A 16,659-nucleotide genomic window follows, 5' to 3' on the forward strand; every position below is an offset into this window, starting at 1 on the left:
ACCTTTTATTTGTTAGATTTATAACCCACATATTTGTACAATCCAAGGCGCAAAGTACACAATATTTTTACATCCTGTTTTCCCCAAACTTCCATTCTGTGAGATGAGGTGGTCTAAAAGAAAGTAACTGTCCCAAAGTCAGCCAACTAGTTTCCATGCCTAAGGTAACACTGGAATTCATGGTCTCCCATCTAACAGTTCATTAAAATGGCTCTGTACTTACTTTACTTGCATTTTTTCAGTTTTCCTTCCACCCCAATATCTTCAACCCCTCACTTCTTTCTCCTATGGGAATATGCACTATATGAAGCTAAACTATGCTGTTTCCCAGTGTGAGTACATGTCAGGCCTTCAAGCCACACCAGCTCAAAAACAGGCATGGCAGGGATTCTTTGAATGCTCTTAAGAGTAACAGAATAATAGAATCTTGAAAGCTTGTTTCAGATTCTCTCTGTCCCATCTTATACTAAACAAAATCATGTTGAGTTTCCTTCTATCTTAGGCCTGTTTAATTTTTTTCTACCATTCCTCCAATAGTTTCTTACTCCTGCCAACACTCCATCACCACCAATGTTTCTCTCATACCTTCCCCAAATTCAGTACTAAATTCCTTTATGACAAGTTAACAATCCACAGGAGACCACAATTGAATTTAAGCTGTTACAGATGTCAGCTTTGGAAGCCATATTAGCACTAGAAGCTTCCAAGCTGCCAACTCCATGCGGCTTTTCCCAGCTTTTCCCAGCTGCACCTGGGAAAATAGGAGTGGGGGTTTAGGAGAGTGAATAGTTAGAAGTAATAGCATTCTTCCCTTCGGTCAAGGTCATGGTGCTTATGCATCTAGAGAAGTGGTTGCAGGGATGGCTCAACTTGGGATGGATGATGATTGGACCATGTGACAGACTGATGAGTGAAGGGGCTGGATTTGATGTTTTGATTTACTGAAGGAAAACCCGGAACCTTCAGATTCGGGTTTTCCCAGATGTGCCAGTATACCTACTCAAATAAAATGGAACTTTGAGAAATGCCTGCCTTGGAGTTTGGAGTTGGGGACTTTCTAGAATGCTAACATTAACCCGAATCTCTAAAATGAATAATGGCACCCCGAAAGGGGGCTGTCCAGGGTGCTGAGCCCTAGCATCAACCTGAACCTTGGGTGGTGTGAAGACTCAGCAAAGATGGAGGAGAAAGAGATCACGGAAGGAGCCATGGGGACTGATACCGGAGGACTTATCGAGACCCGGTATTCTCCTTCCGAAGAAGTGGTGCGAGCCATTGAAGCGGCAGAGACAACATAAAGGCTGGGCGTGCGGCCCAAGGAGTCAGATTCCTGGAAAAGCTGCCAGTCTGACCTGACTTCAGAAAGAGGACAGGAGAGATTGCCTGAATCTTGCGCTGCATCCAGCCCAATGATGTTGCCCCATGAGCCAGAATGGAGGGATGCGACAGCTTTGGGATCGGGATTCCCGAGACTGGAACCTGTTGCCTCTGTCTCGAAGCCAATCATTAACTGGGCTCCCTGAGAGGTTTGAACGGATGGAAATGGGAAGTTATGCCCCCCTACACAACCTTCTCAAGTGAAATGGACTTTAACACAACCCACTTTCACTTTTCCTGATCCAGGACCTGGCGGAGGAATTAGCGGCCAGCAGGCACCTTTCTACCCAGCCAGGGATGACAGGAGTGGCTCCGCATAGCTGGGCAAAGCAGCATTTGGGAGACAGCAAATGCAGCTAACAAACCCCCCTGCTGCGTCCCCTCACCAGCCTGCTTGCATTACCCCCTGCAGAATGCATCCCCCAAGGTTGGGGATTCTATCCCGACCAGGGGTGGGTCCAGTGCCATTGGTCGCCAGCACCTTCTGCTCCAATTTTCCAGGGATCCCGATGGCCCAGTTTGCCCCAGCGATCCCAGCACATCAGTGGAGGATAATCCAGCAGCCGGCTGGAGCCCCCCCCGCAGCCCAACAAACAGCGCAGCAGCTGGCCTGTCCCTCCTGCAGCTGCAATCCAGCAGCTGGCTGGAGCTCTGCTGCAGATTCCAGCTCAGCCTGCGGCACCCACCCCACCGCCCGCTGGGTCGCACCAGCAGCTCCCAGCCCTGCCGCCCGTCGCCAGGCTCAATCCACTTGCAAGACCACCTCCACCCCATTTTAGGGCCACTTTCGATGGTAAGCCTTACAAACTGGCTTACTTCCTCAGCTGAATCTGGGCCCATATAGATCAGTATGGGGAACAATATGAAACTGATCGCGTCTTAGTATCAGCAATTTCAGAGGGGATGAATGAAGGAGATGCTTCGGATTGGATAGCCCAGCTGCACAACGAGGGAGCGGCTGAACTAAATGATGCTGAAGGGTTTGTTGAGCTACTCCAGGCCCAATTCGATGACCCTGACCGGTTCAATGAGAACAAAGCCACAATAAAAGATATGAAGCAAGGTAATCGACCCATAAAATACTTTGTATGGAACTTTAGACAGGTCACACGGAGCCTTGTCCATTGGCCGGACCGCATATTCCTACACTATTTTAAAGAAGCCATTGACCAAGGAAAGCGTGTGGCATCCGAGGGGTGCCAGAGCGACTGCAGGACTGGTATACCATGTCCATAGCTCTGAATAGAGAAATTTACCCCCTCCGCAAAACCCCAGCAGGGAAATCGCCTCGGAGAACTCTGGCTAGATGTCCACTTTCAAAGCCTGCTGAAATCCCTCCCACACAGCTGCCCAAGCGCACAAACCAGACTCCATTCCAACCTCCCTGAAGACAAGCTGACTGCAGAGTTAAAAACTGCGCTATCAAACTATGCCTAGTTCAAAGGAAACCAACCGGACTTAATGTTGCAGGAGGGACTGGCTTGGAAAGGGAGTAAGATTTATGTGCCCCGCTCCATGAGACTGCTAGTGCTGAAACATAGCCACAACTCCCAACTAAGGAGCCACTTTGAGTTATAAAAAACCCTCCATTTAGTTAGGAGGCAGTTCTGATCGCCAAAGATGAAAATCGACATAGAAGACTATGTTAGAAGCTGGGCTACCTGTGCTCCATGAAATCCCGACCTGGGAAACCCCCTGGTCTTCTCCAGCAAGTGGCAGAACGTACGCAAGCATGGGAGGAGATTGCAATGGACTTTATAGTCGAATTGCCAGAAAGCAGAGGAAACACAGTGATTTGGACTGTCATTGATTTGTTCTCCAAGCAAGCACACTTCACTGTCTGTAATGGGCTACCCTCTGCCAAAAAGCTGGCGAAACATTTCGTGAAGCACATCTACAGGCTACATGGGGTCCCTCGAAGAATAGTATCAGATCAAGGGGTCCAATTTACTGCTAAGTTCGGGAAGGAGTTCCTAAGGTCCATTGGGTCGTCACAGAAGCTTAGCTCAGCATTCCATCCTTCGACTAACAGATCCGCTGAAAAAGCAAACGCCTTGATAGAACAATACATTAAATGTTATGTAAATTATCAACAAGAAAACTGGGCAGTTATTACCATTCGCAGAAGTGGCTTACAATAATGCAGTACACAGTAGTACAGGATCAACTCCTTTTCAAATAACTACTAGCATTGATTTTGTGCCTATGCCGGAATTGCCTAGGGAACCAGGGGTGAAATGCTCCCGGTTCGGACCGGATCACCTGATCCGGTAGCGATGGCGGTGGGGGGTTCGGAGAACCAGTAGCAAAAATCCCTGCGCGCCCCCCCCACCATGCCCAGCTGAGCCGCACGATCATCAGAGGCTTTTTTTTTTTTTTTTTACTTTTAAAAGCATTTTTTTCTACAACCTCTTCTGATGAAAAATGCTTTTAAAAGTAAAAAGCCTCTGATGATCGCGTGGCTCATTTGGGATCATCAGAGGCTTTTCAAAGCATTTTTTTCTGCAACCTCTTGGCTGAAGAGGGGGTAAAAAAAATGCTTTGAAAAGTTTCTGATGATCCCAGCTGAATTCCCTGATCGGCAGAGAGGCTTTTCAAGGCATTAGAAAAAATGCTTTGAAATGTTTTTTTTAAAAAAAGTTGGCCATGCCCACCCAGTCATATTACCCCCCCAGGCCACGCCCACAGAACCGATAGTAACAGATTTTATATTTCACCCCTGTAGGGAACTACCCACTTCCATGTCCCTAACAGAATGGATGACCTCCTTGAAAAAGGGTTGGGAGGATACTAAGAAGGCCCTAGGAGAAGCAGCTGAGAAATATAAAACCCAGGCAGACAAACACAGGTCTCTCCAGCCGCCTTTTCGAATAGGACATAAGGTGTATTTGTCAACCAAGTACCTAAGATTGAGGCTACCTAGCAAGAAATTTGGACTGAAATTCATTGGTCCCTTCCCTATAGTGAAGGTGATTAACCCTGTAACAGCCCAGCTTAACCTCCCTCGAATCCTGGGAAAAATCCATCCCGTATTTCACAGCAACCTTTTAAAACCAGCAGTGGGCTCTACCTTGAGACCCTTACCAGCTGCTCCCCCCCTCCTTTGATAGTACAAGGTGAAACCCATTATGAAGTCAAGAAAATTCTTGACTCTAGGTTGCAACGAGGTCAGTTACAATATTTAGTACACTGGAAAGGGTACCCTTTGTCAGAATATAGTTAGAAATAATAGCATTCTTCCCTTCGGTCAAGGTCATGGTGCTTATGCATCTAGAGAAATGGTTGCAGGAATGGCTCAACTTGGGACAGATGATGATTGGACTATGTGACAGACTGATGTGTGAAGGGGCTGGATTTGGTGTTTTGATTTACTGAGGGAAAACCCGGAACCCTCAAATTCGGGTTTTCCCAGATGTGCCAGTATACCTACTCAAATAAAATGGAACTTTGAGAAATGTCTGCCTGAGAGTTTTTACTTGGGAGTTGGGGACTTTCTGGAATGCTGACAACAGATATACTTGTTTGTTGTGAAGTCAAGTGACAACAGGGAATATGATCAGATCAGCACTTATTGATCAGTTGAGCCTGATGAAGTAATGACCCCTCTCCTATCATCCCAGGGCACTCTCTTCCAGGTCCATTCTGTTTGTGGAGCTGGAAAATTAGGCCAAAGCATTATACCCTGCTTCTTGCAGATCAGCTCTGGGAAATGGTGAGTAAAAGCATGAGAATTCAGTTATTTCAAAAGAAGTACTTTTTGAAGAATGAAACTCTCCTATTTTATCATCACATCTGTTGAGACACTTGATTTTGACAGATGGCTTAACCAGCATGGTTAAGAGCTCTTTAAAAACTCTGCATGTTTGCAAAGCCATCGATCAACAGGCTACTACAGATTATGAGTTTTGCCAGATAGCTAAACCAATGAGTCAAAAACATTTATCAATCATTCAGAAATCTATCAGCACTGCTTTTTAACAACTGTGTAGTTAGCCGCAGATTTGGGAACTGACATACAAATCAGATTAGCAATGTAAGTGGAGAACATAATTAATGACAATAACAGCAAAGCTAATTCTTTTTGAAAGGCCAGGATACTTAAGCCTATGTACACAGCTATGGTGGATAAGAAAAGTACAATGACACAAATCCAGTTCTCTAAATCTTGGTTTGTGTGACTAAAATGTGAAATATCATTTTATTACAAAAAAAGAAAAGAAATATTGAACAACTCCAGGTGCTTCACAAGCCTGCAGTATTCCATAAGAGCAGTATGTAAGCATGTAAGTAAGCCTTAGGAGCAGTATAAAATGTCAATTACATGAAATTAAGTATTGTATTTTTCCAATCTTCTCTTGATCTCCTCTATAAAATTCTCTCGAGGGACATTAACCTAAAAAGCAGATAATAGAGACTTGATTAGTGCAACTAATCAAAATAAAATATCTTTACTGAGGAAATTTGAATTGCAAACATGATCTCAGTGGTGTTCAAACAGCTCTAGGGAAGATTATTTCACAGCAACAGTTTCAAATTGACTCCATTAAATAACAACACCAACCTCTTTCCTAGTCACAACATCCCGAAGTTTCACTACTCCATCATTCAGCTCTTGTTCTCCAATGATGATTGCCAGTGGGATTCCTGTTTCTTCACAATATTGCAGTTGTTCAAGTAGTCTGGGATTTTTTTTATATAACATCTCTGCCTGAAAAATGTTAAGAAATGGAAAGATAAATACTGATAACATCAGTTAAGATATAGTACAAAATGATTGACTCAGAAAATTATTTAAGACATTTAGTAAAATACTAAGATATTTTTCATAAAACTGAAGGTTACATAGAGCAATAGCAATAGCACTTATATACTGCTCTAGTGCTTTACAGCACTCTTGGAGCAGCTTACAATGTAAGCATATTGTTCCCAACAATCTGGATCCTCATTTTACCAACCTTGGAAGGACAGAACGCTGATTCAATCTCAAGCTAATGTGTGGGCAGAGTTAGCTTGCAGTATTGCATTCTAACCACTGCACCACTACAGCTTTTATAACCATCTTAGAACTCTGTGTAAGTATTTATCCCTTTTGGATCTTACGAATATTTGGAAAACTTTGCCACTATATATTAAAGCCTTCTGTGAATACTATATAAATAGTATTATGTAATTATAATAATATATAGTCTGAGTGAACAAACAGCAATGTTTATTTCATAAATTCAATAGGCGATCTGGCAATATGGAAAAAGTATCATCTCCCTACTCTGATGTTGAAAACCCGCAGCTCTGGAGCTGCATGTTGCTCTTTGGGCTCCTTGCTGTGGCTCCCTGCCAAACTGGATCCCACCAATGGCTGGCCCCACCCTTCGCCCTCTCCTCCCAGTCACTCCTCACCTGAGAAGGTAAGGGCAACGGTGCGGATGGAGACTCGCTCCATATCCAGAGTGGAAGCAAAGCGGCCCCAGTACTTGCCTCTTCTTCCGGCCCTTGTTGGTGCTACACACACCTCAGTCGCTCAGGGAGATGTGCGACTTTCTCTCCACCCTGAGACACTGGCCCAGCCCGGCTGTGACTTACACCGGTGCTCTCACCACCTCCATGGTCTGCTCGTTGCTCTTGCAGTGCCTTGCATAGCACACTTAAATATTGCGTGCTTCAGAATGGGGGAGATGGCATCCCCTGCTCCTGGAGCCCATTATAATGCGGAATTTTGGTCGCTCGGGGAGAGGACGAGTGGCGAGGCTAGCCAGTGGTGGGTGCAGCTGGCAGGAAGCCACAGCAGGAGGACAAAAGAGCTTCATTTATCTGGGAACCTGAAATGACTCTTGATTTAAATCATATGGTAAAAAGCACCCAAAGAAGAAGAACATCAGCCAAACAAAAAAACAAAAAACCAACCCAGAAACAGATGAGAGATGAGAGAAAGAAAATGAGAGATAAGATATATATATATATATATATATATATATATATATATATATATATATATATATATATATATACACATTCCCCACAGAAAAGAAAACACTGGGAGCCACAAAACCTGGGTAGGTGTGCCTGGGGGGTGTCATGTGACTATGTGATTGGGTGGGAGTGAGTGACGTCAAGTTGGCTATGCCCACCCAAGTTTTGTGGCTCCCGGTGTTTTCTTTTCTGTGGGAAACTGGTCCAAATGGCTCTGAGTGTTTAAGGTTGCACACCCCTGCCCTAGTTCAATCAATACAATTAAAGAAATAACTGGTATCACTTTTGTGAGTACTTAATTTGACATTCAAAGTTGATTTGGGCCAGTGCTACCTTATAAACATCTTATAGATTTAACTCCTCTCAGTACTGTAGGCTTCTCTTCACACAAATGAGACATGCCATGTCCTACTCTAAAGAAATTTCTGAAGACCTTCACAAAAAAAAGTTATTTGATGCTTATCAATGTGGTGGTTTATAAAACTAGTCTGAGACATAGTCTTGAAATGGAGAAGATAGGGACAATAGTGAATCTCCCCAAAGAAAAGTACTGGATAAAAATAGGATTGAAAGGGAATAAGAAAGCAAAACCCATTGTCCATTGAAAATTATATTGATGCTCACCTGAAATTTGCACAAAAAAACCCCCCTAATAAACAAAACACACCTAAATGAGTCTCCAGAACTGTGGAAAAATGTTCTGTTGACAGATGAGTTAAATAAGAAACTTTTGGCGCCATGTGAGTCTTATGCTGGAAGAAACCAAAGACTGCTTTTAAGTCAGTGTTAAAATTTATAAGGATGAGGAATTAAAACTTAGACTGTGAAACTAACTATAGATTACTCTCACATAATAATATCTCCATAAATACACTCTTATGAGAGTGGGTCTTATGATGCTCTGACGTAGTTAAGAGATATGCTGGTGATAGTGAAGAGTCACATATGTCAGGCAGGCAGGTCTTAAAAAAAGAGCCAGACTATGTGTATTCATCGTCCCACTTAATATTGTGAGAAAACAGAAAAAGAATACAATACTGAATTGGGATGTGCTGACGATATGATACACTGCTGGAATTATTAATTGGACACATCAGTTTGGACAAAAAACCTCAAGAAAACTAATGAAATCACTTCACATTATATCCCCATAGTGATACTGATAGATTATACCTACCCTGCAGAAATATGGGCAGAGTTTTAAGTCAAGTAGGAAAGGCATTAATTAGCTGATTACATAAAAAACATTGTAAAAACTGATTACAAATAATGACATAACACAATTGCCAAAATGATTCAGTGGAACATCATATACCAATAATAAAAAATTGATGGAAACACGGAGTTAAAAGAGGAAAATGAGCAACTTAAAATATTGTGGGTTTTTCAATTATGAACTGATAAAATCTTGGCCATAGCACAGAGCATTTAAATGAGGTTGAAAAGAAGAAAGTGCGGGTAATTGATGTAGTAATATTAGGAGATATTAGAATACAAGACAAAGAATTAAAGATCACAAAGCATCAAAATCTGAAAATTGGAAGATTATGGTCATGATGGTCTTAGTAGTTATCCTTGCACTGGGTATCTTGTCAAAAAATGTTGGAGAGCACTTAGAAAATCTGCACATTGATAAAATTTATATCAATCAATTACAAAAAGTCACACAGCATCAATTCACACATGTACTAACAATATATTATGACATCCTAGGACCTAGGTTCATGGGAAGAACTCAATGTGTACAGAGCCCAACACTAGCTAAAAAACTGCCAGCTGTGATTTGACATTTTTTGTGTATATAATCATAGTAATAGGTGTCTTGGATGCAATTCTAAAACACCTGGAACACCACTTGAAAATCATTGGTGTTGATAAAATCATCCTCAGTCAATTGTAACTTACAGCCTATGACAATGCCCTTAACACCACATAACAACATCTGCCGATCCTTGGTCCTCAAAAGGTCTTGGTAGGTAGACAAAAATGCCAAATCCAATCTACACTTCTGGCTGATTATATTAAAGTTATATATTAATGGTGGTTAGAATGCAATATTGCAGTCTAACTCCGCTGACTGTCAGCAGTTCAATCCTGACGGGTTCAATGTTGACTCAGCCTTCCATCCTTCCGAGGTCAGTAAATGAGGACCCAGATTGTTGGGGACAATATGCTGACTCTGTAAAACCGCTTAGAGAGGGCTGTAAAGCATTAAGAAGCAGTATATAAGTCTAAGTGCTATTGCTATATGCCACCAACTCTCACTGATTCTATAATTGTTAGAAACGTTTCAGAACAAAAAGTATCAGAAAACCCACAAATAAGAGAACAAGCAATAGCAGCGAAAAAAAACTGTTTTTAGGGTCCCAAAAGATGGCTTTGTTTAATCAATAGAACCTGAAGCACACCAATTCTGCTAGATTGAAGTGGCTGAGCAGATGGCGTGGGGCACAGGAAGTCTCTCAAGTAATGTACATTCACTGGCAAAGATATGCAAGCATTCAAAATATCTGAAAGAGAGTGAATCATTTTTCACAGAAATACATTCTATAAATATATGCTAAATATAAAACTATAGCTTGAGGGTATACACTAATGCAGGTGTATACAGCCCGCGATGTGGTTAGATCTGGCCCATGGAGCCACCCTGGAAACAGTGAAGGTCCGGCCAGCAGTGCCTCGAACCAGCCCAGGATGATCGGGCGTTGATCTACAACCTGGCGGCAGTCAGCCTTAGATCCATGAGGATGTCCTGGAGCCGGCGGGGGACCGCCCCCGCCCCGCTCTCTAGGCATGCGCACAGTAAATGGCGAATGTGCAGGGCCTAGCGACCCTGGGGACTGTCTTGCCCTGCAGGCTGACTTCGTTCTGAGCGCTTCCCTTTCACCCAGGACACCAACACTCACTGCCTCCTGTGACCACATACAGGGGGCAGGGCTGAGGCAGCGGGGAGGTCTCTTGCTGGTTCCAGGACAGTTGCGTGGATCAGATCTAAGGCTGACCGCATTAAGGCCTGGATGGCTGCCACAAGTTATAGATCAGTGCCTGGTTGTCCTGGGCTGGGCCAAGGTGATACAGGTCAGTCCTTTGCTGTTTCCAGGGCGGCCCTGTGGGCCAGGGGGAGAGTTTGGCAGAGCTGCCAGCGGCCATGCCTTTCCCATGCTGGAGCAGTCCCAGTGAAAGGAAAGCCTTGTGGGCTGCTAGGCCAGACTCAGAAAGGGATGAGGGGAGAGGGAGAGACTGGCAGCGCTTCCCTTTTACTGGTTCAGCCCCCTCCCCCAATTGTAAAGCTCGTAGCCAGTGCCTGCTGCTGGTACCCGTGGGCTCCTACATCCTTTGAACAAGCCAGGCAGGAGTTCCACCGGCAAAGCTGGTCCGGGTTTCCTGATCTGCGGGCAGAAGAAAGGCTGCCAGAGTCTTGTCACATGCCCTGCGCTCTGTGGCATTGCCCGCAGGCCTTGGCCATGGGCGTCTGCAGGCAACACTACAGGCTGTCACACCTGGAGGGTGCCGTGGGCCGGAGGTGATTATGAGAAGCTGGAGGGGCTGTGCCCCAGCCTGGTATGTGGGTGGGTAGATTGGAGCAAGACTGCAGCCTGGGCATCTGGCGAGGGAGCCTCTGGGCATGTGCAGAGTGTCCCTCGCTTGCTTCACCTGGATCAGGGTCTGCAGCTGAGAAGCCCAGCCATGGCTTTCCAATGGGGGATGGTCCCAGTGAAAGGGAAGCCTCGCAAAATGTGAGGCCAGGCCAATGAGCGGGGCATGGAGGCTCTGTTTCAGGTGTGGTGCTGATCTATTCTACAATCTAGTGGCGGCCATCCAGACCTGAACATGGTCAGCATTAGATCTGACTCGAGAGGCTGCTCCGGCACCCCCGCCCCACCCCCTGGGCATGCTTACAGGAGGAAGTGAGTGTGCGCAGTGCCTGGCATCCCTAGGGACTGTCTTGCCCCACAGGCTGACTGCGTTCTGAGCGTTCCCCTTTCATCCAGGACGCACATGTGCACTCTCTTCTATGTGCACACCCACGGGGTAGGGCCAAGGCAGCAGAGTGTTCTCTTAGTGTCTTTAGGGTGGCCGTGCAGGTCGGATCTAAGGCTGACCATATTCCAGCCTCAATGGCTGCACCAATTTGTAGATCAGCACCGTGCCTCCATTCCCTGTTTGCTGGCCTGGCCTTGCAGCCCCCCTTTGCTGGGATCGCCCCGCCCACACATGGGAAAACCACAGCAGGAGGCAGTGCTGCCAATCTCTCCCCCTGCCCTCATTCCTTCCTGAGTGTGGAGGAAGATTGGGATGGTATGAAAAGTGCTTACAAGCCAATGAGGCTTTGGGGCAGTGAAATTGCCTTGCTTGAAACCTCCCATCTGCTGATAAACGCTCTTTGTGCTGAGACTAGAACAGTGCGAAAGGCGTTTTCAAGCCAATGGGAGGCTTCAAGCAAGGCAATTTCACTGCCCCCAAATCTCATCTTACAAATGCTCTTCGGCCGGATCTGATACAAGCCTCAGTGCAAGATCAGTAGCGCGAGATCTTGTGCTACTGATCTTGTGTGATCTTGCACTACAGTACTGCACAAACTGCAGGACATTGGTGCTTGTGCGTGGCTGAGGAGGGTGCCTGGGGGGTTTGAACAGTACTGCATAGACTGCAACGGGGAGGGGGGTTAAAATAGGAAGCTGCCACGGGCAATAGGCAGGCAACAGTGGGCAGGGGCTTCCCATTTTGACATCTCCCCACTGCTGTTGCCTCTGCGCCTGGACTCCAGCCTAAAACTGAATGGGCAGTTTGGCTGCCCCTCCCACCATGCCCCAGCACTGTTCGACTCCTCAGGCATCTTCCCCAATTGTGCTCAAGCACCAATGCTGACCCCCCCCAAAGTCTTTGGCGCTCACTCTGGATCACCGTTCCCAGCCTTGTCTGACCCATCACAGGTGCCCCACGACGTGAACAACGCTCAGTGGGCCAGGTTGAGTTGGCCATGCCCACCCAATCACATGACCACCCAGCCACGCCCACCTGGTCCTTTGTGGGCAACCATAATGCTGATCCAGCCCTCAATGAAATTGAGTTTGACACCCTGCAATAGTGTAATAACTTCTCATTATTACCTTGATGCCAGCATTCCATAATTCAGATATTAACTTCATTCTGAATGCAAGGAAATTTTTCTGGGGAGTTGCCACCAATACTTGTGTCTCTGTTGTGCGGATCATCTCTTTGGCCAGCTCAGAGGAAAGAGAAAAATAATCAGCATTATAACCAGAACTAACTAAAATTTGCAAACAAGCTGTAAGGTTCTGCCTCTACTCCCCAATCAAGAAAGTACGGACTCTTGAGACAGCAGCATTTCAAAAGGAACCTTTTATTGAAAGGGAGTGATTGTAAAACAAAAGCAAAGCAGGGTCTGAGTTCCCCCCAGGTAATTCCATTAGGATAAAGTAGTTAGAAACCCCTCCTCTCAGTTTGATGTTGAATGAGCCAATCCACAGGTGCAGAGATGTTGTGGAAACGGTCATCCTGAGAAAGAGTTAAAGTTTCATTCCCCTGTGTTTCTTCTGTGAGGCTTCCAAACTGAAAGAAAACAGATGGCCTCCCCTCCCTTGTATATCCCCGAAGGTAAATCAAAACACAGGGCAGAATAGATGACAGGGTAAAAGTTATAAACTAGGGAATTACAGGATACATAGGAAAACAGGATAAGAGCAGTAAGTCAGTAAAAGGATCTGAAGTCCCCTCCCCAATTGAATGGCAGTATCACGATAGGGATCTGACACAAGCTCTGCTTGAATTGGACTTAATTATTGTTGGAAATATTCTTCAGACAGTTTCAGATGTTTCCACTTATTTCCAAAATATGGATATTATAAACCACTTGTTTATAGAGACAGTGCCTTATTTTTCTTATATAAAGCAGTTGATTCTTTTATTGATGGATGGAAAATTTAAAGCTTATCTTTCCTATGTGGAACACTGGAAAGTTAAAGCTGTGAGAATAAGGAAGATGACCTTGACAGAAATATGAAAGAACCAATATCCAGGCAAGAAGGGCTGAAATGTTCTTTAAATCCTGGGAAGCAAGATAATTTTTGCAAGTGACTCAAGTAAACACCTCCCTTATACTCAATCGAGTATGAGAAAGAAGGGAAGTAAAGCACAATCAGATTCACAAGAGTCTGTTATTATAACCTACCTCAATAAACTATCATTAGATGTAGTTTTTTGTGAAACTGATTTTGGTATAGTCTACATCAGGATTCTCCAAATATTTCAGTCTGAAGGCCACATTGGACATTTTGTAAACATTTGAGGGGCCAGAGAAAAAAACCAATTCTTGATTTTATAAAAATAATAATTGAATGAATGTGTTTTATTTTGCTCAATGTGATATGATTCACTGTAACAGCAGAAAAAGAAATGTATTGACTTCCGGCGGTGATGACATCGTGAGCGGGGTGAGGAAACGGTTACTGCCGTTTCTGGAACCCAAATATTCTCTAATAGAAGCTCTTTAAGAGCTTTCCTGATCCTGTAGAGATCGGGAAACAAGAGGGAAAGCCTTGAAGCCCCTGGACGCGGCGCTAGCGTCAGAGGGGACACAAGACAAACGCCTCAAATCTGTTGGAGAAGAAGTCTACCCCCAGGGCAGACAGGAGCGATGGCGGCCGCCTAGAGCGAAGCCAAGAGTAGAGAGCAGTTTTGAGCGGCAGAGCTGAGTGGAGAATCCCCAGAATTGGTGAGACGAGAAGAAACGCGGATTAAGAGGGCGCGAACTGATGGATTAACTTGTGGCAGTGATTTACGATAAAAGCGCAAAAGCCTGCACAGAACAGTAGCGAGAGGAAGCACAACCCCGCGGAGTGACTAAGCATTATTGAAACGAGTAACTTTAAGACTCTGAAAAGTGGCGGAGAAATAGGAACCGGAAAAGAAGACACATCGTATAACTAAATAACTTACAGAACTCTGAGGGCTAAGACGAACTGAAAGGATAATAAAGCTGCCTATAGGACAAAATTGGTGTTAAAAACGATTGCAGTGATAAGACTAAGACGGAGGGTGAGAAATGTGGACTCGAACGGAAAGCAGGAAATAGCCATACTTAAGCCACTGAGGAGACTGGACTAAAAACGCTAAGTACTACTAAGAAAAAGGGGGATAACTTTTCTCTAGTTTCTATCTGTTAAGAGCTTGGACATATTGTATATATTGTACAGATAGTAAGTAAAGAGAGTAAAGAGAAATACTAAAGGGAAAGAGGAAATATATACTATAATTTATAATCTTTAAATACAGACTGTATTGTGAACTTATAGAACTTGGAAAAAGAGGATGGGGAATGAATGAATTATAACCGAGATTGTTTGATTGGAAATACTGTAAAATAAGAGGTGAAAACTGATAGAATATTAACTAAGTACAGTTGATTGTTTAGTAAACAAAAATAGCGGGATCAAAGTGTGGATAGCTTATATGAATAGAAGTAAAACTAGATGAAGAATTGGAAGAAATAGAGGACAGAAAATTAACGAGTAAGAATTATGTTAGCCTGGGAAAGTTTCTCTCGAGCATTAAAGATGTCAACAATATCTACTATAATGAAAACAGGGAAAAAACCAGTTGTAAATACTACAGTAGCGGTGGCATCACCACTACAACAAAAAACACTAGATAGTTTGGTGGGAAAAGAAAAGGAGAAAGAAAAATCAGAAATGACTTTAAATACCATGCAAAGTATGTTTTCAATGATTCAGGAAACATTATTAAAAACACAGGAAAAGATGGCAGAGAATCAGGAAGAAATGAGAAATTAATTTCCATGCAGAAATTAAAAATGAAATTGGAGAAGTTGGGGGGGGGGACATTAAAAATATGAATGATAGAATTGGAGATATACAACAATCAATAACCGAAAATGAACAAAGAATTAGAAATGCAGAAGCAAAAATAGATTTAGTAGATAAATAAATAAAGAAATGTCTGATTCCTTAGCAATGCTCGAGATGGAAAAAGCATCATATTTTCTGCGCTTTCAAAATATACCAGAAGAGAAAGATGAAGACCTATGTGGAAAAATGGCAGAGATAATAGCAGAAATAATAGAAAAAGATAAATTGGATATAAAGGGACAACTGGATGAAACCTACCGTGTCCATACAAACTATGTAAGAAGGCACGCCTGGCAAGCGAAATACACGTTAAATTTTCAAAACGATCAATTAGGGACGAGGTATATACGAAATCCAGAGAAGGGACGTTGACATATAAAGGTAAAGAAATCATAGTCTTAAAATAAATACCCCGAAGAATTAGGAATCAGCATCAACAATACCAGTTTCTAACAAATCAGTTGAACAGATATAAAATAGCCTTTAGATGGCTAATACCGGAGGGGATTTTGGCCACCTGGGAAGATAAAAAATATAAAATAGATACGCTAGAGAAAGCAAGAGAATTCTACAATTCACACTTCAACCAGGAAGAAGATCAAGAAAGTAAAGAAGAAACAGAAAGTAGAAGTCAAGAAGAAGAGCAAATAGAGGCAATACAAGAGAAGGAAGTAAGGACAAGTCAAGAAAAAGAAAGAGAGGAAAGAGAAGGCGTGAGGACGAAAACGCGGATGGAAGCAAGACATATTAAAAAACAACTACATTAGACAATGGAAGAGGCCTTGAAACTTTTTTCCGTAAATATCAATGGCCTGAACGCACAGAAAAAAAGATCACAAATTTTTACAAAACTATGAATAGGAGCCGACTTGACTTGTCTTCAGGAAGTTCACATAAAAAAAAGATACCAAAAAAATATTAGAAAACTCAAAACTAGGGAAATTATACACATCTTTGACTTCAAAAAAGAAAAGAGGAGTGGCGGTTTATGTTAAAGATTGGATCCTTTCGAAACTAATATACGCAGATGAAGATGGCAGAACAGTTATGATTGAGTTAGTACTGGAAAATAGGAAAATACTGTTAGTAGTAATATATGCCCCTAACCAAAACCAACAGGAATTTTTCAAGGGCCTACACAATAAAATAGTTGAACTAGAACATGAAGACATTTGCCTAATTGGAGATTACAATGCGATAGCAGACACGAAAAAAGATTATAAAACGAGTAAAAAAGAGAAAAAAGGAGATACTCCCAAAAGAATTTTTTGACATGGCCATGGAAATATACTTGAGAGATGTTTGGAGGGAAACTCACGAAGATCAGAACCAGTTCACTTTTTACTCTCACCCCCACCAATCTTGGTCCAGGATTGATATGGCTTGGATGACCACGAATATTAGAAACGGGGTGGATAAAATAGAG

The 16,659-nt window shown here is 43.4% G+C and overlaps 1 protein-coding gene across 3 annotated transcripts in view; it reads right to left on the reverse strand.

Annotated features, from left to right (window-relative positions):
• Nucleotides 1–5,531: 5,531 nt before the first annotated feature.
• The window catches only part of LOC139314879 (histidine--tRNA ligase, cytoplasmic-like), a 53,269-nt gene continuing 42,141 nt past the window's right edge, over nt 5,532–16,659 (reverse strand). For 2 of the 3 annotated variants that reach the window (XM_070940839.1, XM_070940837.1), the window contains 3 exons: nt 12,456–12,572; nt 5,939–6,085; nt 5,532–5,770 (listed from right to left, as the gene is read on the reverse strand). In XM_070940839.1, coding sequence (XP_070796940.1) covers nt 5,705–5,770; nt 5,939–6,085; nt 12,456–12,572 — 330 coding nt within the window. In that variant the 3' untranslated portion in view covers nt 5,532–5,704. The remainder of the gene's footprint in view (nt 5,771–5,938; nt 6,086–12,455; nt 12,573–16,659) is intronic. The other variant, XM_070940838.1, reaches the window with a different exon arrangement.

This window comes from Pituophis catenifer, unplaced genomic scaffold, assembly GCF_029215685.1.
Source record: "Pituophis catenifer annectens isolate HBS135680 unplaced genomic scaffold, rPitCat1.0.hap2 SCAF_3, whole genome shotgun sequence".
NCBI lineage: Eukaryota > Metazoa > Chordata > Lepidosauria > Squamata > Colubridae > Pituophis > Pituophis catenifer.